General features: G+C 36.4%; 1 protein-coding gene across 1 annotated transcript; it reads left to right on the forward strand.

Annotated features, from left to right (window-relative positions):
* Positions 1 to 531: 531 nt before the first annotated feature.
* Positions 532 to 21,151, forward strand: LOC132312277 (uncharacterized). The gene is made up of 10 exons (XM_059810579.1): positions 532 to 1,060; positions 2,392 to 4,745; positions 11,356 to 12,063; positions 14,734 to 16,129; positions 17,995 to 18,344; positions 18,431 to 18,634; positions 19,231 to 19,388; positions 19,685 to 19,776; positions 19,855 to 20,000; positions 20,812 to 21,151. Exons 1-9 carry the CDS (start codon positions 715 to 717, stop codon positions 19,884 to 19,886), a joined length of 5,640 nt encoding a protein of 1,879 aa, XP_059666562.1. The 5' UTR covers positions 532 to 714; the 3' UTR covers positions 19,887 to 20,000; positions 20,812 to 21,151.
* The last annotated feature ends 3,036 nt before the right edge of the window (positions 21,152 to 24,187 follow it).

The raw sequence follows: 24,187 nt of genomic DNA on the forward strand, positions 1-24,187 counted from the left end.
AATTAAAGAGAGGGAAGAGGAAGAAGAAAAAATAATTATAAAATTATTTTGATAACATGTAAATATTATATATTATTGTAATAAATAATATATGTTTAAAATATTATTATATAATTTATTATGTCGTTTTGAAATATTATCAGATCGAATTGATGTTAATTCATAGTCGAGTTATTAGATCAAATTCGAATTAAAACTTTAACTCATAACTGAGTTATCGAATTTAATTTCAAATTATGTAATTAAATTTTAATCCATATCCGAGTTATCAGATGGAATTCGAATCAAAACTTCAATATATAACTGAATTATCGGATTTAATACGAATAAAAATTTGATTTATTGGATGATTGGACTTAAATTGCTCTACTAGGATCTACGATTCTTAACAATACTTTACTTTGGAAATAATAAATTTAGTTTTAGTGAGAGTTTTGACTCAAACTCAAACTCATGTCTCATTTTTTATTCTCCCGAAAATGCACTTCTCATTTTATGGAAAATGATCATCAAACATACTTTTATTTTTTATTTTTATTTTTATTTTTCCTATTTTGGGTTTTATTTCAAGGTTTTGAAACTTTTTTGATACGTTACTCGCTCTTTATCGGTGTAAGCTTACTTCAGAAATGCCACACTAGCCTACCGTCGTTTTCCCGAAATTTGAAATCCTATCCGCGCTCTAATGGCAACCCCATCTCTACCGTTCATCTAATGCCCCAAATCTCTCTCTCTCTCTCTCTCTCTCTCTCGCTTCTGGACTCTGGACTTCTTTCTCTCTGTCGATCTCTTTCTCTCTCCGTATATATATATATATATATCTATCTATCTCCAGGGGACATTGATGAGTGCGTTGATGGCTTGTTCACTCTGAAGATGACGACCATAGAGAAGCTATTCGTGCAGATCTTCGAGCGAAAGAAGTGGATCATCGAACAAGTCAAGCAACAAACTGACTTATACGATCAACACCTCGCTTCCAAACTCCTTATTGATGGAATTACCCCTCCAAAGTGGCTGTGGAACCCTAAACTTCGCTCTGATTGTTTAGATCCCAAAGGTACTGCTACTCACTCACACTGCTTCACAATTTCGCGTTAATAGGTCCATGTTCGTCTCTCTAGGGTTCTATTGTTTGCTGTGATAATTTGGGAAAAGAAAAGAATTTGAAATTATGAATTTTCAATTTTTTATTTATAATTTATAATTTTGAGACAAGACAACCTAAACATTAACTTTACTGAGCATAGCACAACTGTATGAATTTTTTATTTATTATTATTATTATTATTTTTTTGTGATGTACATTCAGATGACTATGTTGAGTTTAGTTTTCCAAAATAATTAGAAACTAAAACAAAAGAATATTGTGAAAGGTTCAAAATTTATATTATCTGTATTTCCTTCTGTTTTCCTTTTGTTTTCTCAGAAACCAAACACATTCTCTCTCTAATAAAATTATAAATTTTGAACAAACTATGCATACTTGCTGATAAGAGGCATATATACCCATTTTATTCAATGCTAGTCCTGAAATCACAAGGTTCTAAACTTCTAATACGTGAACACATAACCATATAGCATTTTACTGTTAGTGATAGAATTGATTTAATTGGACATAGGAAAATCATAGTTAATATGTTCTTGTAAGACCTACAATTGACATTTTCTAGTTAATACATATATTGTTGTAAGACGTACAATTGACGTTTTCTTTTTGTATTTAGAAAACCTTTGTTTCATAGTTTAAAGTACAGGGTTCTGAATCCAATGCCGAAGGCTAAAGAACATGCACAGGCTTAACTTTGGTTGTGGTCATAAAAATTACAGTTATGAGTTGAATTTACTTGCAACGGGCCACTTCAATTCAAGGACTTTTGGATCCTCCCCATTGTTTAGTTCAAAATTTCCTTACAAATTATAATCAATCTAGTGGCTTTCCATTCTTTAGTTGGTTATGGTTCATAGTTCATAGTTCATACCAGTTTTTTCCATGTTTTGTTAAATTATAATTTTACCATAGGTGCATGCTTGGCTTAATAAAAAAGTACCTATAAATTTTTATTTAAAACTGACATATTTAGTAGTCAAGGTGATCTGACATACACCTTTACTTTAGGTATACGACCAACGAGTTTTGGTATGCTGATTAAAATTGAAAATATAAACTTTTTCTTCTATTAATTAGTTGATATGATAGTGCTGAAACTGAAAACCAATCAAATGATAAACCGCATTTAAGATTCAATTTTTCATCGTTTGTTGGGAGGCCATCAAGTTACAAGACCTTGATTAATTAATTAAATGTATGCCATTGTATTCTCTGTCTATATTATTAGCAATAAGTGATAAATATTTACATCTTAATTTTAACAGACTTTTGCGTTGTAGAGTTGAAGAAAGAGAAGTTGATTTCTGAACTTCTACTTCCACATCCACATCCACGACCTGCAGTCCCTTATTCTGGTGGTTGCTGCTCTTTGTACAACAAATCAGTTATTACAGAAGATAATGGAGATTTACCCAATGAATTATTCACGGAAACTCATACTTCCAACAAAGGAGTTGATGAAGAAGATGGGCCAACAGTTGTGCCCGAGTGCCACGATATTGATGGTGGATGTGCTTTAAATTGTGTTCCTGAGCTGGATTTTAGTGCTGCCTCTCCTCAAGAGCAGACAGATGTAAGAATCTCAAACATTTCTACTGCATCAGATCCGTCACTTGCTAGAATTCAAAGGTCCAAGTCAAGGCAAAAGGCTCTGGAGCTTCGCAATAGTGCAAGAACAGTTACTAAAAGCAATCACGAGAATAATACTGGTGTTTCTTCTAGTGGATTTGTAGCATCTAGATTTAATTCTCAACCGCCAGATAAAGTCAATGACTTTTTGGAATTGTCCAAACTTTCTGATATTAGCAGTGATAACTGCGAGGAGAGAGAGCCAAAAGAAAATTGCCTGAGCAAGGGAAAGGGTACTGACATTAATTCAGACAGGATTACAAGATCTAGAAGTTCTTCTGTTGGATTTAAAACATCTGCGATTGCTTCAAAAAAGCTTGATCATGTTGATGAAATGTTGGAATTGGCCAAGCCTCCTGATATCAGTAGGGATAGTTGTGTGGTAAGAGAGACAAAAGGTGATGCCTTAAGCAAGGAAAAGGGCACTGACATGTATCGCAATAGAATTACGAGATCTAGAAGTTCTTTCAATCCACGCAGTTGTGTTGATGAATCTTTTAAACTGGATAGCTCTTCTGATATTGCTAAGAAAGACGTTGGCAGAGAGACTAGGTTGCAAACAACTTGTAGTATTGAAGGAATATCTAAGCCTGTAAATTCTTCCAATATTGTTGGCCCAAGATTTACAAGGTCAAGATCTAGTGAATCTGGCAAGTCTCCACTTGCACACTCATTAAACAGTTTTGAAGGATATGATCTTCAGAACGTGTTAGATAGTCAAGAAATCTCGTATCGCCTTGATACAGATGATATTGTTAAAAAGGAAGGAAGTGCTGGAACTGCTACAGGAACTCAGCATGTTTCTGATGGACAAGCTCTGGCTGATTGTTCCGGGTCTAATTTTGATGGTGCTAGGCTACGGTTGGAAGTTTTGGTCTCAAGGCGGACTTCAGATCTTAGTATGTCTGTGAAGCCCAAGCAACTTGAATATGATGACGTTGAAAAGTGCACTTTGAATGAAACCTTTAGTCCTAAGTTGGAAAAGAAAATGTTGGCCAAATCATCAGAAGATAGTACTTTAGTGGATCCTGCAGCATCACTAAATGAATTAGCATCTGTTGACCCTGACAGAAATTATCAGGAGAAGCAATCATTGGTGCAACGAAAGGTTTCAAACAAAGCAGGGGAGGCTCAGGGGGTTTCTTTTGAAGCTCATGTTGAGGAGTGCGTTGAAGTCGATTCAAATGTCAATGAGAATCCTATGCTGAAGAGTATTGAGAATACCTTAGTGGATCCTGCAGCACCACTAAACGAATTAGCATCTGATGACCCCGACAGAAATTCTCTGGAGAAGCAACCGTTGGTGGAACGGAAGGTTTCAAACAAAGCAGGGGAGGCTCAGGGGGTTTCTTTTGTAGCTCATGTTGAGGAGTGTGCTGATGTCGATTCAAACGTCAATGAGAATCCTATCCTGAAGATTATTGAGAATACTTTAGTGGGTCCTGCAGCATCACTAAATGAATTTGCATCTGATGACCCTGACAGAAATTCTCCAGAGAAGCAATCATTGGTGGAACAGAAGGTTTCAAACAAAGCAGGGGAGGCTCAGGGGGTTTCTTTTGAAGCTCATGTTGAGGAGTGCGCTGATGTCAATTCAAAGGTCAATGAGAATCCTATGCTGAAGAGTACTGAGAATACTTTAGTGGATCCTGCAGCATCAGTAAACGAATTATCATCTGATGACCCTGTCAGAAATTATCCGGAGAAGCAATCATTGGTGGAATGGAAGGTTTCAAACAAAGCAAGGGAGGCGAAGGGTGTTTCTTTTGAAGCTCATGTTCAGGAGTGCGTTGATACTGATTCCAACATCAGTGAGAATCGGGTTTTGAAGGGTATTGAAGATAATTTAGATGCTGTCCTGCATATTCAACAATCTCCTGTTTCTCATGAGGTACACGATAAACTACCAAGTGTTGATAAGGGCCCTGCTGAAGAAATCCATCAGAGTTTGAAATTTCATTTAACAGAAGGGTTTGAGTCTTCACCTGATACGCAGATTAAAGAGGTATGTATTTTCCTGTTGTAAGTTTTGAATTCCTACTTTTCTTTTTTATTGATAAGTCAGTTGGTCAGTTATTGTATACACATATTCCTGTTTTCATGTGTTGTCCATGATGTATTTAGTGTAGGTATGTCTATGTATGTACTATTTATACATATAATTAGTTAGCATGTTCTGAGAAAGAAGTTGAACTGTAAATGGTTGTGATACATTGTTTAGGCAGTCATCTAGATGTTATTGTAGAATTCTGGGTTTCACAAGTCATAACCTAAGTTATTTATCTTTTATTTAAAGAGATATGAGTACGTACTTATGAAAAAAGAGAGAGCCTCCAATAGAAAGTAATGTGGAGTTTGATATCCATATATACTGGTCCTTCTTAGAAGCTCACACAAAAGATTGACATGGTTGAACTGTCATAAGCCAAAATTTATGATAATTCAATTTATCAATTAACTCTGTCCATGGACGCTTTAGTATGTATCATCATGAAAAATAGAAAATATTACTCCATGTTTCTACTGGCAAAACTGATATGCATGGGAATATGTTATCACTTGACAAATAATTCTTGTTTACAATAAATACATTTTACTTTAATTAAAAACCCAGAAATTGTAAAATATCCTTGACATTGAACATTTGTTCTTCTGCTTGTTCACCGTGCATATGGCTAAGTTGAGAATTGAGAATTGAGAATTTTGATTGGGCAGGGATCCAGTTAAGCATACATTTATTGACCCAATTGATAGCATGGTTGTATATGGGAAACGACATTTTTAAATTTAATAGAATCTCGATTAATTTCTTATTAGGTGAATATTCGATATTGTATCATGCAACATGCTCTTATATCATTAATGTTGAATATTTTTAATATGTGTTTTCCTCTCTCTCTCTCTCTCTCTCACACACACACACACACGGCGCACATGCCTAACACATACATTTTAAAACTTTGCCTGCTTCGCTTTGTTTCTTGTATGTTGTATCATATTCTATGGAAGTTTTTTTTTTTTTTTTCTCTCTCCTCTCTCTCTCTCTCACACACGCACACACACGCACACACACAATGGCATGCATGCCTAGCACATACATTTTAAAACTGTAAAAGTGAAGATATGTATATTGTAGAAATACACAGAGAGAGAGAGAGAGAGACCGTAAGAGAGAGACACTGAATAAGCTTCTCATATTTTCATTATACAAACCCTAAGACATAAGGAGAGTTTATATACAATACAATACAATAAAGGCATAATTACATAACAGCCACAAACCCTATATCTAATTACCATAAGACCCCAACCTAAATGCATATATACATATAAGTGTTTTAACACTCCCCCTCAAGCTGGAGAATATATATCATATAATCCCAGCTTGGAACAAATTATTTTTAACCGATTAGGACCAAGAGCCTTAGTAAACATATCAGCTAATTGGTCTTCAGACTTCACGAATGGAGTAGAAATATTTCCACTCAATATTTTCTCTCGAGTGAAGTGACAATCAACTTCAATGTGCTTGGTTCTTTCATGAAAAACCGGATTGGATGCGATGTGAATAGCAGCTTGGTTATCACATAGCAGTGGAATAGGAGTCTTGACTATTAACCCAAGTTCTTCAAGAAAGTGTTGAATCCACATTAACTCACTAGAGGTATGGGCCATCGCCCTGTATTCTGCTTCAGCGCTAGACCGTGCTACAACTGTTTGCTTCTTACTTTTCCATGTAACAAGGTTTCCACCAACAAGTGTACAATAGCTTGTAGTAGATTTCCTATCTGAGGGAGAACCAGCCCAGTCAGCATCTGTGAAACCTGTCACATTAAGATGACCATTAGGTTTATATAGTAATCCAAAACCTGGAGCTTGTTTGAGATATCGAATAATTCGAAGAACAGCATTCCAATGTGGTACTCTAGGAACACTCATGAACTGACTTACAACACTAACTGCATATGAAATGTCAGGACGGGTGATAGTGAGATAAATTAATTTCCCAACTAGACATCGATATCTGCCATGATCGTCAAATAAATCACCCTCATCAGGTAATAATTTTATATTTGGGTCCATAGGAGCATCAGCAGGGCGAGTACCTAACATACCTGTTTCTTTTAACAAGTCCAACACATATTTTCTTTGAGATAGACTTATACCTTCCTTGGATCTAGCAACCTCAATACCCAAGAAATATTTGAGTTTGCCTAGATCCTTTGTGTGAAACCGATTCTGCAAGAACAATTTTAACTTTGCAATGCCGTCAGAATTATCACCTGTTATAACAATATCATCTACATATACCACAAGAAATATAAAGCCAGTTTTAGTATGTTGGTGAAATACCGAATGATCTGTCTCACATCTGTTAAGGCCAAAGGAAAGTACTGCCTCGGAGAATTTTCCAAACCAAGCCCTTGGAGATTGTTTCAATCCGTACAGGGCCTTTTTAAGTCGACATACAGCATAACGAGACTCCCCCTGAGCAACAAATCCAGGTGGTTGCTCCATGTAAACCTCTTCATGTAAGTCACCATGTAAGAAAGCATTTTTCACATCTAATTGAAACAATGGCCAATTACGATTGGCGGCAATAGAAATAAGGATTCGGATAGAAGAAATTTTCGCAACAGGAGAAAAGGTCTCATCATAATCAATACCATAGGTTTGTGTGTATCCCTTTGCAACAAGACGAGCCTTCAATCGCTCAACAGATCCATCATGGAGATATTTGATAGTGTAGACCCACTTACAACCAACCATTTTGGAACCGAGGGGTAAGGAAACAAGATCCCATGTCCCATTATGATGAAGAGCATCCATTTCATCTATCATGGCTTTGCGCCAAGCTGTATCAGATAGAGCATCCTGCACAGTTTTTGGAACAGCAGTAGCAGATAACGTGGATAAAAAACAAGAAAATGAGGGCGATACCTTTTTATAGGAAACAAAGTTGGATATGGGGTGTGCAGTGACACAGGAGCGAACACCCTTACGTAATGCAATAGGAAGATCATCAGTAGCAGGAGGAGCCTCAATAGAAGTAGACAATTGGGGGAGGGGGGCTACTCGTGATCGACGGCTATACACTTGAAGAGGCGGTGGCACATGAGATGATTGTGGTGGGTCACAGGGTAATGAATTTGACACAACAGGTAACGGAAGCAGCAGCTCGGTATCTAAAGACGAACTATGTGAAGAAAAATAAGGAGTATCCTCAAAAAATGTAACGTCCATGCACACAAAAGCCTTATGGGTGCTAGGATCCCAGCATTTATAACCTTTTTGAGTCCGAGAGTATCCAATAAAGACACATTTAATGGCACGAGGAGACAATTTATCAGCGCCAGGACGTAATATGTGAGCAAAACACACACACCCAAAAACACGAGGCGGTAATGCAAATAATGGTCGAGTAGGAAAAACAAAGGAGTAAGGACATTTCCAATTAAGAACGGAAGATGGCATACGATTAATTAAATAACAAGCAGTTAAAACAGCATCACCCCAAAATGCTTTTGGAAGATGCATATGTATCATCAATGTACGAGCTATTTCAATTAAATGCCTATTTTTCCGTTCAGCTACGCCATTTTGTTGAGGAGTATAAGAACAAGAAGTTTGGTGCAAAATACCACGGGAGTCACAAAAATTAGAAATAGCACCTTTGACATACTCCATAGCATTATCAGATTGTAAAGTGCGTATAACACACCCAAATTGGACCTCAATTTCTTTTAAAAATATATGAAATATGGAAAACAGTTCAGAACGGTCTTTTATTAAAAACAACCAAGTCATCCTTGAATAATCATCAACAAAGGTAACAAAATAAGAAAAACCTGAGTGACTAGTGTGACGAGCGGGACCCCAAATGTCCGTATGTACTAATTCAAATAAAGAAGACCGACGATTAACAATACGAGGAGGGAACGGCACTCTATGGTGCTTACCCAACTGACAAGACTCACAATTTAAAATAGGTACCGACTCAAGAAAAGGCAAAGCAGACTTCAAATACCGCAACGAGGGATGACCTAACCGGTAATGCCACTGGTACACAGACATCTGGGAATGTAAAGCAACAATGGAAGGTTTGCAATCCAAATAGTATAGGCCATTTCTGTTACTGCCCCCACCAATCGTCTGTTTCGTGTTGAGGTCCTGAAAGACACAAGACGAAGGATAAAATGTGACAAAACACTTCAGAGCTTGAGTCAATTTACTTACAGATAATAAATTAAAAGGAAAATTTGGAACTAATTGCACAGAGGATAAAGAAATGGATGGGGTTAATTTAATTGTTCCCTGGCCAATAATGGAACATGTTCTACCATCAGCCAGAGTAACAAAAGATGAGGAACTAGACTTCTGAAAGTTAGAAAATAGAGAGGCATCACCTGTGAGATGGGTAGAAGCCCCAGAGTCAATGACCCAAGGGGATGCTGAAGTCTGTAAATCGGACAAGCATGCAATATTACCTGATTACGCAAAATTAATTACATCAGTAGAGTTGGGATGTGTCCGGTTGACCAAAGCACTGAACTCAGCTCGTGATAGTGATAGTGTCACAGTGTCACTAGTAGCTGCAGGTGATGGTAATACAGAAGTCTGACCAAGAGAGGGATGAGACCCCGCAAGGTCAGAGGAAGATACTGCTTGGTTTGCCCATGCTGGTTTCCCATGAAGAGTCCAACAGTTCTCAACAGAATGGTTAGTACCTTTACAGTGGCTGCACATACGAGTGTCACTACGTCCACGACCACGGCGATTGCGACTTCTATCGCGGCCACTACCGCCACGAGAACTACCTGAATTTCCACCATACCCTCTGTTGCCACTAGGAATATCTCCTGAATTTCCACCATACCCTCTGTTGCCAGTAGAACTATCACGACCTCTAGAGGACTGTGGAAAAATAGAAGGAATCATCATAGCTGAATTTTCTTTCACTCCAGTGGGTGTCACATGTGATTGTTCTGAAACCCTAAGTAGGCGGGAGTAAATGTTACCCAAAGATGGAAGTCCTCCATCACCCGCAAGAATCTGGTCCCGAATATTATGAAGGTTCGGGTGCAAACCAGCAAGAAAAATTGAAACAGAAAATTCCTCACGTTGTCGCTTGAGAACATCAGGATCAGTAGTCAAGGGGTGGTACTGATTTAACTCATCTAACAGGCTTTTGAAATTACTGTAATACTCACCAAGCCCTTGACCAGAGAAGTCAGATTGACGAGAATGAAATATCTTTTCATACAAAGAATATATGCGCGAAACATTTGTGTCCATGGAATAAGTTTCTTTAACTGCATCCCAGATTGCCTTGGCAGTGTTGACAAACATAAAAGTGGATGCAATTGAAGGTTCCATACTGTTCCACAACCAAGACATAACTATATAGTTATCAGTTTCCCATTCCTCATATGTTGCTGATGTTTTTGATGGAGGATCAGTAGTAATAAACTTCAGCTTTCGTCGGGCACCTAAAGAAATCTTTACTGCTTGAGCCCATAGTAAGTAATTGGAATTACTTAATTTCATAGATGTAATTTGCAGCCCAACAGGATCAACATATGTTGCAGAAGATTTAACTCCAGAAGACCCAGAGGCAACATTTGAATCTTCCGGCATGGAGATGTGAATATGAAAGGAAAAAGAAAACTTATCTCTGCCAAGTTACCAAAGAGGCTGTTGCACACGAGAAGGCAAGACCAGAGTTTAACCGCGAACAAAAGAAGATTCGGAGCGGAACAGACCCGGCAAGAGAATCGGGCCGGATCCTGGATCGGGTCTAACGGGCCGGATCCTGGATCGGGTCTAACGGACCGGATCCTGGATCGAGTCTAGCGGGCCGGATGCTGTTTCGGGTCGAACAAGCTGGACCTTGGATCGGGCCGAAACAAATCCGGTTTATATTAACCTGGATTAGGATAGCGAGCACCTGTAGCCAAACACCATTCGTCTCTCAACTCTCCGGCGAGTACGCAGCGGCAGCGGCAACGACGATGGAATAAGCAAGCAGCGATGCACCTCGCAACAGCCGTCGGTGACCAAGCAGCAAGCAGCGACGGCAAGAGAAGGCGGCGAGTAACAAAACTGGGTTTCAGATCTGAGACCAAACGACGAGAGAGACGAGCGACGACGACGAGAAACGGCGGCGAGCTCGTCGACACCCAAAAAAAACGGCAACAACACCACCGTCGCGAACTCTGAACTCTACAGATCTATACAAGAACAATACAATTGCAATTTCCCACACTCACAATTTTGATCCGCTCTGATACCATGTAAAAGTGAAGATATGTATATTGTAGAAATACACAGAGAGAGAGAGAGAGAGAGACCGTAAGAGAGAGACACTGAATAAGCTTCTCATATTTTCATTATACAAACCCTAAGACATAAGGAGAGTTTATATACAATACAATACAATAAAGGCATAATTACATAACAGCCACAAACCCTATATCTAATTACCATAAGACCCCAACCTAAATGCATATATACATATAAGTGTTTCAACAAAAACTTTGCCTACTTTGCTTTGTTTCTTACATGTTGTATCATATTTCATCTGATGCAGCATTTATGTTTTATTTTGTTGACAGGCTGAACTTGGCTATGAAGGGAGAAGCAAAACCACCCCTTTCACATTCAAACACAAACAATTGGGGCCATCTATTGTCTCAAGTTTGACCAAACAGGAAGCTGGAGACTCACAAGGTTGCGTGGTTGAGGAAGCGGGAATGACAGATCCAACTAGCATTGTCGTTGATAACCAAAATCTGTTGCACCCAGAAGATAAACTTGATTGGAGAAGTAAAGGCATTGTGGCTTCTGATGAGAGAAACCTGCAGGAAAGGAGAAAAACTCGTCTGGTTGAGGGTAGTTTATTTGAGTATGGTTCAGTTGGATCTGTGCATAACGAGGAGAAGAACGCCAGTTGTATTAATAGTGAATTCCAAGTTGCAAAAAAGTCCTTTCTGCCACAGAGAAGTTTGAGCTCTGCTATGCAGGATTCATGGCCGCAGTTTAAGCGGAGAAAGATCGAGGGACAGCAAACTAAGTTCTTCTCTGCTTCTCCAAGCTGTAGGGTGGAAAGGCTACATAGTATTGAAAGAGGGCCTGCAAAAAGATATTTGAGGACTGTGGAAAATGCAGGGGCTGTCCCAGAATTTAAAAAAATTCCTGTTTCCCATGAAGTGGATGCTAGACAATCAAATGTCTATGAGAATCCTGACGTGGAAATGCATCAGGCAGGGAAGTGCATTTTGGCAGAAGAAAATGAGCCTTCACCTAAGCTGGAACTGGAAGAGGTATTTTGATATTCTCCGGTTTAATTGTATGTTATTACTTGACTTATTAGGAAAGAAGATATTGAACTAGAAAGGTCCGTGATATATTACTAGTTATCTAAATGTCATAGAAGAATATTGGGATTAGGTCGGTTGCTTTTCATTTATTATTTAGAGAGCCTCTAGTAAAGTGGGATTGCAATGTTGATGTTGGATCTCCACAACTTATTGGCACTGCCTTGAAGATGATTGACAAATGACCTTGGTAGATGACATAAGCCTAAGCTCATAACTACTCTCATAGTTTAGTTGTCTTGCAGTTACGACTGTTAATGAGTTTTGGTGAAAAACAGAAACTTTATTTCGTGTTTTATTTTTTAAAACAATAACAGACATCAACTGAGTTTGTGATGTTCATTGAATCTCATCAGTACTTAATTACAATCAATATGCCATTCTACCTTAATTTTAGTAGTAAACAGGAAATTATGGTAAATTCTTGAGTTTCTATCGTTGCTTTATATCTGTTCTTGACTCTGTTGGTTAATAAGACAAAATGATGGATTTAAGGGAATGGCTGACAGGCTGACACCCTATGGTCAGATTACCCACGTTTCTAGTTTAGACCTAGAGAGGGGGGATTAGGTTTAAATTCCCAATTAGATATTTAACTTAGCGTCTCAATAATCAAATCAAACAAAATCACACTTGCTTTTAAATACAGAAAGTAGAAACTTAAAGTAAAAAGATACAATTTTTTGTGAAAAACCCTAGAAAGAAAAAACCACGGGAGCTACGGTCCAGGCACGAACAATCCACTATGTAAGAGAAGTTTACAATCTAAGTTTCATACTCTACTCTCTAGAATCACCTAGTTACTTGTTATTCCTTGAACACTGTTGCTGGCAATCAACAAACTTGATTTTCAACAATGCTTGATCTCTTTTGTTGTTCGTCCAATCCGTGTTCTTCAATAATATCTGGTTGGTTGATGGTTGAAAATATTCAATCGATACTTGCTTTGATTCACTCAATCACACAAGAAGAATGGAGTTCTATGTGAAACCCTAGGTAACGGTTGAATGTCAAAGCTCTAAGTTTTCTCTATCTATATTTTTCTCAAAAGCGCATACTCTAGGCTGACTATAATCACATACTTGTAACTACAATATAGGAGTCTTCCATACTTGTAGCTAATATAGGAGTCCCAAGTAAAATAGAAAACTTATATAAAATAATTTTATAAAATTAGCTGAGAAAGAAAGTTATTTGTCAACGATATGTCAATTAAGCCTTAGGTTCATTGGTCGAACTTTCCGAAAAGCCTTTGATCAATAGGTTCGACTGATTGAGCTCCGGTTGTCCCTTCTATTTTTAATAAAATAAGTTATAGTTTGTTCAGAGTCGTCTATTATTCATTGTTATTTTGCCTCAAATGTAATTAAGCACCTCAAAATATCTAGGTCACAGGTGGTCCAACTATTTAATGAATTAATCAATCTAGTTCTTAACTTCCTTTGTCCATTAATGTTAGGAACTGCCTCACACGGTGCGAAATTGTCCTCTTTGCACCTCTTGGAACTCACTGTTTTAAAACACGTCTACACAAGTAGGAGGCATCCCCTCTTATAAGTGCCAACTCCCCCCCCAAACGATGTGAGACATCATAATCGTCCACTCTTGGGATCCAACGTCCTCGTTGGCGTGACCCTCATGGGCTTGTGCTCATTTCTCCCATATTCTAGCTAGGGATTGACTCTGATACCATTTGTCAGGACCTGCCTCACTCTGTGCAATATTGTCCGCTTCACACATGTCGCAATCAAGGTGTTTTATTTACCTTTTTCTGTTTGTGTGATTGACCTTGATGAATTTCTACATCTTTGGTTGTAAAAATATATACACATTTTGTTTAATTACAACCTAGATTTTACTTTTTATAGGAACCTGCCAATACATGACTCAAGATTCTAAATGGATTATCTTCTTATAATTTTACGAAGAGAAAAGATTTAACTACTACTGGGGACCATCTTTTGGTGGATCCTGATTCATACTGCTTGTTGGATTTACGGCCCAATTGTGGTTTGGGACTGGATGGGAAGGTTCAATATGCATATATTAGTCATACAAAGACAATGATTAATTAATCATAATCCTGGTTGGCCACATGAATTCTCTCTTCCCAAGCTTTTATATTACATGCCAATCCGCCTGCTATATTTAACCTTTTAAAATCATTTTTAATAACCTCATCCCATGTTATTTTTGGCAGCCCTCTCCATCTCTTACCTTCTATTACAACTGGTCTTCCTCGTTTGTCCGGCACGCCACTAGGTCTCCGAACCATAAGTCCAAATCATGATTAGTTAAGGAAAAGTATTAGTAAGAAAACTTTTAAACACAAAAATAAAATTTCAAATGTGATGCCGCTCTAGTCTCTGAAAAGGAAAAAGCTTAAAGGTTAACTTATTTTTAGCCAGATATATAATCGTTCATCATGTAAAAATTGCTCTTACATATTTTACGTTGCATTTTGGATTTTATGTTCTATAGTTATGTGTCAGAACAGATATTTTCTTTCTTTCAGTTTCCTTTTTATTATTTAAACTTCTGCATAGGTAGCTTTTCTGCTTGTATCAAAGCCCCTTTAATGCGGGAATTTTGTTTTTTTTTTACTGTGTCTGACAGGATCTACTTGGCTCCGAGGAGAGAAATAAAAGGACATACACCCCTTTTACATTCACACACGTACAATTAGGGCCATCTCCCGTCTCAAGATTGGCCAAACAAGTTTCTAGTGATTCTAGTGGTTGCCCAGTTGGGGGAATGGTAACAGAGGATTCAACTAATGCAAACCTTGATGCAAGAAGGGGCTACAATGAGCAAGATTACCATTTTTTACTGCATTCTGAAAATAATGTTAATATGGGAAATACAGTTGATTTGACGTGTACTGAGAGAACCCTGGAGGAAAGAAAACCTCATCTGGGAGAGGATGGCCTATTTTCATATGGATTAGTTGAATCTCCACAAAACAAGCACCTGGATTTGATTGGTGCTGATCAAACTTTGCCTGTGTTTGAGGGGTTCATTCTTGATGCGCAAGGAGAGAATGGACAACATCATATTGCTGGATATGGAATCAACTTTGACAAATTGGAGCTTCCTGATAGCACAATAGAACGCGCTAGTTTTCTGGAGCAGCTTTGTAAATCTGCTAGCATGCATAATACACCGTTGTCTCATTTTTCAGCTACATTTAAATCGCACAAAACACCAGAACTGTACCAGTCTGTACCAAATGGACTTCTTGAGCGCATGGAACTGAAGAGCACCTTGCCTCTAAATGATGATGGTGGCATGCAGTTTAGGGCCAGTTACAGTTGTGATAATGAATTCAAATGTGCTTTTGAAGGGGTCTCATATTCTGACTGTCTACCACATTCTAATCAACACTTTGGTTGGAATTTGGAAAAACCATATATGTCTCCAGTTGGAAAACTCTGGGAGAGTCTCACATCAAACTTGAGCAGTTCGGAGAAGAAGCGGAGCTTAAATCCGGAGCTTACTTGCTTCCCAATTGAGGAAGATCCTAGTATCAGTGAAGAAAATGAGAATACAGATGATGTGGCCGATACAATCCAAGAAGGCATTAGTTCAGTAGCACTGAATAGTGGTGCCAAAAGAGAACCACTTGCTGAGATAACAGAAGACCCTCCTGCATTGATTTCTGCAGCAAAGATATTTCCAGATAGAGAAAGTTTAGATTCCATAAATACAGAAGGCATCTTTACTGGGACTCGTAATAGGGTCAAACAGAGTCTTGGAAATCGCCATAGCAATAAGAGATGTACTAATGAGGCAAAGGAGAATCAAAATTTATCAGTGGGTGTAATTGGTGTTAAGAAGGCTGCTGAATCACTGCATAACAGGTATAGTAAGCCAAAATTATCAGGTAAAGCAAGTTTGAGGAAAGGAGGGCAGAGTCTCTCAGAAAGGGAGTCTAAGCGTAACAACATTGTTTCAAATATCTCCTCCTTTGTTCCACTTGTTCAACAAAAACAAGCTGCCGCTGTATGTACAGGTAAATTCTTGTGTTCTTTGCTTTTCTCATGCTATTTACTTCAGTGTTTTTCTTTTCATCTAAAATCTCAGCAATCTTTTCTCATGGTATTTACTTAATTGTTGTTCTTTTCACTAAAATCTCACCAATTTTTTCTCTAAACAATCTAATGCCACAGACTTTAATTTTGGGATTGTTCTGATTTATATTACAACTGGGATCATAACAATGCCATTTTGCCAAAATTTGATTCTTGGTTTTGTTTTGCTTTTTTTTTTTTTTTTTCCCTAATTGGTTTTGTTTTGCTTCAAGTACTGTCACGTGGCCTTATTGTTATGTCCCCACAATCTTGGTCATTTTTAAATCTGAGCTTTTCAGCTTCACTGTTATTTAAGTAGGTACTATAATGGTGGTTGATTGTGCTTTTGCCTTTTATAATATGGCTATCCCATTTAACTTTGGATTTTTTTCCTTTTATTTCTCTTTCTTATTGTTTTTGGGTAAACATATTTCTCTCTCTCTTGTTACCATGGGAATTTTGGAAGAGCTTTGAACTTATAACCCCCCTCTATTCCTGTTCTCTTTCACACTGACAAGTACAACTATATGCATCAAATGTTATTATATTTAAGTTTTATCTTATTCAGAAGCTGGAATTAATTTAAAAGGCAAGAAATTTTTATTAATGGAACATGGCCAAGCAAGGTTTTATGGAAAAAAATCACTTAGGGAAAATACTCCAAGATGTGTTGCAGAGAAAAGGATGCAGTTTTAAATGAGTGAAAGAATTGTTTAAAAGTTAATCATGAATACAACAAGCCTTTTTCCTAACTATTTGGGAAAAGTTAGTCATGAATACTGACCAAAAAAGAAAAGTAGTCATGAAATCAATTAGTAGCTTAAATGGTAATATTCTAGGGAGTCCCATATCAAATGATTTGAAAATTTGGAGGCCGTGAATTGGAGACGAAGGTTGCATTGGTAATGATCAGGATTTGCAAACAAGCCTTTGGTGGGTTGGTAAGATTTGTCTTATTGGACTAAATGGATAGATAGGGAATTGTGGATAAGAAGAATTATTGGAATCTTAGGGCCTATTTGGGAAGTGTTATGATATTGTTTTTTCTGATATTTGTATCCAAATTTTGATCCATATCACGTTTGACATGGCTGATATTGGTTTGGAATAGTTCATAACATATCAGATTTTTTGGCCAAAATCCATATTACCAAATTGGTGATATTGTGTGTTTTGGTACTGTAGCGGAGGAACTAAAGCAACTTTCCGAATTTCTCAAAATAAATTTTCGTTACCAAACATGATTTCAATTTCTACCCAAAACACTCCTATAACAAAACGGTTGTTTTGGTACTGACCAAAAACATAACGCCTAAAACACATCGCATGCCAAACGGGCCCTTAATATCAACTACTCCCAGGCTTCCCGATAAATGTGGTTTTGGGGTGGTTGCATGTATGAATAGTCCCTCTACCTGAGGGACTGGGGACACCCTCTATTACCAAAATAATAATAAATAAAATAAAAGAAAAAAAGAGAAAAATTACTGGGGACTGGATGTTATATAATATATATATATATATATATACACACACATGTATTCAATTGCTGTTGCTTTTCTTTTGTCGAGTTATTTCAGTCCCATTTCATGGTCGAGAGTCTGGAAACTTTGAGTTGCATTCTGAAATTTGAATTTTTTTTTCCTTTTCTTTTTTCATCTTTTGAACTGGGGAGGTAAAGGCAGGAATTTAGGTGCAGTTGGATTCTTATTACTTGGTTGTACCACATAGTACAAGCCATTAGAGCATTCCGGAGTTACATTTGTCTTTGATATATAATTTTGGAACCTTTTTCAATGCTTTATAGGAAAGAGGGACATCAAAGTGAAGGCACTAGAGGCTGCTGGGGCTGCAAAGCGCCTTGAAGCAAAAAGAGAAAATGAACGTAAGATGAAGAAGGAAGCATTGAAGCTTGAGCGAGCCAGAATGGAGCAAGAAAACTTGAGGCAAATGGAAATAAAGAAGAAAAAGAACGAAGAGGAACGGAAGAAAAAAGAGGTTGATGTGGCAGCAAGAAAAAGACTGAGGGAGGAAGAAGATAGGAAGGAGAAGGAAAGAAAAAGAAAAAGAATTGAAGAGACACGGCGACAACAGAGAGAACATGGGGAGAAATTACACACGGGGAAAGGGGAGAAAGAAGTACCATCTGGTGCCATAGTAAGATACCTTCTGTATTAATGCACTTTATAATTCCTTTCTGCTTCTTCTTGTTGCAGCGTTGACTATGTTTATGTTTGTTATAGGGTAAAAAAGTGAACAGCGGGAAGGAATTTAACGATGAATCAGAAAAGCATCGGAAAATGGAAAAAGAAAGGGGAGACGACAATATTGCTGAAAAGCCTGAGACTGAACTGAAGACAGCTGGGCTTTCCACAAGTGATGTCAGACAAGCAAGCATTCTTTCTGAAGATTGTGGGACTTCTACTGATTGTGGTGATATAGAAGAGGTATAATATCTTGTTAAGGAAGTTATTCAAATTGCTTTTTTTTTTTTTTTTTTTGTTATTTTTTAAGCTAGATGTTCAATTAGTTGAGACAAATTTCAGAATATAAGAAGGAAGCAATCGGCAGGCATACTTGTATAGGAACAATCCCCGGGCTGCTGCCTCCCAAATCTGCCGTAACTATCCAGAAAAAGAAAATAAGGGTTAAAATACTTAATCTACTTCCATTTCGTGTGATTTTGCACATCCATGCAGTGGAATGCTCCAAATTTGGTTGTGTTAGTAAGAGTGGGGATATGATTTGGATGGTCAACATTATTAAAAGTCTTAAGAGTCGTTGTCCTGTACTGTGGTAAAGATCCTACATGGAACCTGTGCAAGGTTGGTTACTCTTGCCACCTTTATGCCATAGTGAGAAAGGAAGTTACTCAGCCTTAAGGAAGACCTAGTTTGTAACTTTTTTCTTTTGCTTAGTAGTTTAAGTGACCTTTATCCAAACTACTTTAAGGAGAGTTTCAGCAGCACTTATTTCATTGTTATTTGTATTCTTATTGAGTGGCATGTCAATCCCATGCTTAAATAATTTTTTATTCTCCTAGGCAATGATTGTTTCTGATAAATCACCTGAGAAAGATGACCGGGTTAACAAGACCAGTCGAGAAAAATCGTATGAGATCTCTCCATATCAGTGCTCAGATGATGAAGATGAAGAAGAAGATGATATGCCCACCAGAAAATTTATTCCTTCATGGGCCAGGTGATTCACTCATTTATGTATTTCAAAATGAATATGATCTTTAAAGCACATGAAGCACTATTCATACACATGCACCTGTATGGGATACTGTTTTGATATGCATCACATATTGAACTTTCCAAGGCCTTCTCCACTAATAAACAGAATTTGGTTCGTTAGAGGATTATAGGATTAATTTCATCTTCTTGTATTTTTTTTTTTCCCTTTCCTAATGAAAACCACGATTTGCAATTTGGATTTTTTATGATTCTGTTAGTGTCGGGCTTATTTAACGAGTTTGTGATTGCTTTTTGCAGTAAAAATGTAGTGGCTTTGGTTCTGTCCTCCCAGCAGGAAGTTGACCCAGATGTAATATTCCCCCAAGAAAGTTTTTGCAGTATGGATGAAGGTGATTTTTAGAGATATTACAATTTGATGGACTTAATTTGTCATTGTTGAATTAAATAACGTAATTTATTGTTTGTAGTTCTCTTGCCTCGAAAATTACTGCTAAAATAGGAGGCTATGTTGATGGGATGGTTGGTTTTTGCAATATTTGCATTCTGTGGTCTTCAAGAATATCATATATTCATTCATTTGGAATATGGACGAGATCTTCTGCACCAAAATAAGGTACTTTCTGGTATTTTCTGATTCCGTCTGAAGGTAATAGAGAGTGTAAACCCAAATTGGTGGCAATAAGCATAGCCCTATCCCACGTGTTTTTTTTATTTTATAAAATAAATAAATAAAAATTAATATCATTATTTTATTATTTTTTTCTTCTGAATTTCTGCAATGAATTTGCCTTTGCCCTGTGAAGTTGTCATTGCATGCTATTAAAGGATATTAACTCGGGTGAGTGCAAGTGGAAAGCCATCTATTATGGCAGTTTGGCTGTTTACCAAGCACTTATCCTTCCATGGACATATTAAGTGACTATTACAGCGATCTGGTGTTGGTAACTGGCAGTCACCATTAAATTCTCTTCCCTTCCTCAGTGGCGGTGTTGGTGTCACCAAAAGTTAAACCTATTCATTCCTGTGTTAGGTCTAGTCAGAGTTCCTCATCTCTTCAATAAATGACTGCATTTTTTTCTTCCTTAATTTAAAACATTGGTCTTACTGAAGAGCAGTCCGATATTTGGGAAATGGCTCAAAATATGAAAGCCACATTTTAGGGTGTATTGTCTCCAGTGAATAATTGTCATTTTTAGTAGAATCCTGCTGTTTTTCAATATTTAGCTTGATTAACAGACATTTTTATTCTCTATTGGGAGCAAGAAAAAGAAATATCAATAAATTCTATGTCGCTTCTCGTTCTTCTTCTTCCTTTTTTTATTTTTATTTTTTATTTAATAAGAAACTCTGGGTAATGTCATATTCTTCTATTTCCTTGTTTTTCTTTCTTTCATTCTTCTTTTTATTATTTTTTATTTTGTTAGATGTGACGGATCTCAGAGAACGTTCAGGAGGAGTCGGAGGACTAGATGAACATAAATGAAGTTTTATGGCTGAAGGTATTCAAAATTATAAGTGGAATGACATTGTTAAGGTGATACCATCCTAGCTCCTCTCAGCTAGGAGTTAGATTCAGTGATGTATATAATTCATATGCATTGTGATTTGAGATCCCTCTCAAACGAGTGGAGTTTCAAATTCGAAAAGGCTAGTGCCTGACCTTTTGATCCACCTGTGCTTTCAACATTTGTGATCTGTCAGCAGGATGAAAGACACGATTTTGATTACTAGATCATAAAAGGGTAAGATCTCTCCCTCTCTCGCTCTCTATGTCTGTGTGTGTGTGTGTGATAACTTGAGCATATATATATATATATATATATATATATATATATAATATGTCATTTCTTTTTTGTTTTACTTTGTTTACTATTTTTAGCAACTTTTTTATTTCGAATCTTCAATCTGACAATACATTTGTCATTATATATATATATATATATATTTGAAATTAATATGTCATTTCTTTTTTGTTTTACTTTGTTTACTATTTTTAGCAACTTTTTTATTTCGAATCTTCAATCTGACAATACATTTGTCATTTGGATTGAATAAGTTAAAAGAAAAGGAAATGAAATGGAAAGGATGGAGAGTTTAATTTGTTCATTTTGGAAGGATTTGAAAGTGAAATAATGAGAAGAAATATTGTTTTCTCTTTTATTCATATATTTTTACAGTAGGAAAATTTTAGTAGTGTTTTTTTCACTTTCTTTTCTCTTTTATATCTTTTCAAGTAGTGTTACCACTATCTTTCACTTGTATTTCTTTCTTTTATTTTCTTCTTTTTATTTATTTATTTTGGTGGCTTCTTTTGAGCTTTTATTTTTCTTTTCCTTTTCTCTTTAAAGGTGAAAGTAACGAATCTTGACATGTTAAACTAACACGAACTTCGAGATCATCTGATCAGCGGGACTAGAGAATGTGGTGGTCAATGGTTTATTCAATCTTGCAACGGATATATGACGTGTGATTGTATGATATAGCCTTTTGAAAATGCTTTGAGAGTTTGAACCCCTAATCAGATTTTGCAGTTGCATGTCCGAAGGCTCGTCATGTCGCATCTCTATGCCATATGCCCTTTTCATCCTCGCATTTTTGTACTTTTGAGATTTGAATTGTTTTTGACCAAAAAAAAAAAAAAAATGTCGTGATTAAATTCCTCTAAGTTTTGAAAAACAACATTTTATTCATTTTTTGAATGTCATTTAAAATTTTGATACTATTTGGAATTATAATTATATTTACTTGTTATCCCACTTCATTTTTTAAATAAAAATAACAAGAGATCGAACACGAGTGGAGTATATCAGTACTAGAGCAACGGTTGTGGTTGCAATGTGGCCGGCCAAAGAGTTTGCTCGGCAGGTCACGCAAAAATTTGAGACAGCCACACTTCTTCTCTTCTGGAGTAGTGGATTGCATAAATAAATAGTCAAATGTTATATAACCAAATCTTTGAAATGCAATGGCCATATTTGTAAACGACCATGTCAGTCCAATGAGTTGATGTGACTCTCCCACAAATGTAAATGTAGCGAGCTAAAAAAGAGACACCATATCCCTTGCTCTTAGATAATTATGAATTGAGAATTTTTTGAAAACTAAAGTGTCATTCTTCTTTCTTTTTTCGTTTTTTTTTTTATAAAAAAAGTAGAGTAAATAAACATAAGCAAATAGAGTGTGAGTATTATTTATTTTTTTGGAAACAATTTTCTACTTTCAAATGGGAGGTAACAAAATTAGAAAAAGCATGAGACCTTTTTGTAACGTTTGGTTTTCTCCCCTTCGTACTAGACATTCTTTTGAATATAGACTCTTGTACACTTTATAATAAGGACTTGGACTCTCTCCCATAAATTTTCTCGCCCAACATTTATAAGCCTATGCCACCAGCCATTATTTATGCAACTGCTTATGATTAGTGATTACATACACAACTAAATCCAAATAAAAATGATAATACCCCTTTATAATTGTTGGATGATAGCTTAAATAAAAAAATTAATAGAGTATCTAAATATTTTATTATCGATGATACTAATAATTATGGGATCATCCTTATCATTTATTATGTCAAAGTAAAAAACCATATAAATACAAGCAAGATGTTTAGATGATTAAATAATAGATAAGATAGGATGACAGTCTCTTCTATTTACTGATTAATATATAGGACCTAAGGGAATAATTTTATGGCAAAATTCTAATCTTCCATTGCGAAGGTTAAGACTTTGAATATCTTTGATATTAATTATATGATGCTTTTATCGTAATTGTCTTGATTCATAAATTATGAAGTACTCTAAATAATTTGACAAAAATTTATTATACGAAACTACTCTGGTCATTACAGTGTCTAAAAACGGTCGGCTGATTTGCTTCCGTGGACGAAGAATCTCATACATACAATAGAAAAGCACAATCCGCACCTCCATTAAGATTGCGGAGTCATCTTTTCATACTGAAAATGATTATTGTGTAACCTATAAATATAATACATTAGATAGTAGTCGTTTTCGTGCCTCCTCCTTTTTATACGCTCGTACCTTAGATACTGTCTGTACAACGGTTTGTTTTGAAAATTATTGCCATTTTATTGATTAAATCGTGTACAGTGTGTGGACCCGCCACTTGACTGGGTCATCCTGACCAAAATGTCGTCGTTTTGTATCTTCGACGCCACCCTGCCTTCCAAACTTCCCACATAGCCGTTACAAATCTGAATTTCTTGCCCTCCCACTGTTCTTCTTCTTCAACCCACGCGCCCATTTCTCAACTCCACTTTCCCACACCAAGATTCCCACCACTCACTCACTCTCTCTCTCTCTCTCTCTCTCTCTCTCTCCCCCTTACCTTTCTTTCTCTCTCTAAATCTTTTCTCAACAAAATAATTATAATATATATATTTTTGCATGTACATTTTTAAGAATAAATTTATAAACATAAATAAAAAGAAGATTAATTAGCTGTTCATTAATAAAATTATCATTGTTGAGTATTTTATTATTAAGTTTGATTTTTTAAAAAGATCAAAAGAGTTATAAATAATTTATTTCACAAATCATCTTTAATTTTCATAAATGAGAAATTTATAAAATTCTGAAATGTCAATTTTAATTTTCCTATACAAAATTATCATTAACAATTATGAATAATTACTGTTAAAGATATTCTGAAAAATATTTGGAGGGTCAAATTTAATATTCTATACAAAAATACAATTAATAATCATTAATAACTCTACATTAGGACTACTAATAACTTAAAAAATTGGGGGCATGCCCGCCCCTGCCCATCAAC

Source organism: Cornus florida, unplaced genomic scaffold (assembly GCF_030987335.1).
Source record: "Cornus florida cultivar Cherokee Brave unplaced genomic scaffold, ASM3098733v1 CherokeeBrave_3.0.0_Hap2_Chr06, whole genome shotgun sequence".
In the NCBI taxonomy this organism is placed as follows: domain Eukaryota; kingdom Viridiplantae; phylum Streptophyta; class Magnoliopsida; order Cornales; family Cornaceae; genus Cornus; species Cornus florida.

Excerpts from the sequence above, each read along its gene's own strand:
- LOC132312277 (XM_059810579.1), top strand. The coding sequence starts at position 715 with ATGCCCCAAATCTCTCTCTCTCTCTCTCTCTCTCTCTCGCTTCTGGAC. Across the intron at positions 1,061-2,391 it reads TGATTGTTTAGATCCCAAAG|AGTTGAAGAAAGAGAAGTTG; the intron begins GTACTGCTACTC and ends TTTGCGTTGTAG. Across the intron at positions 12,064-14,733 it reads CTAAGCTGGAACTGGAAGAG|GATCTACTTGGCTCCGAGGA; the intron begins GTATTTTGATAT and ends TGTGTCTGACAG.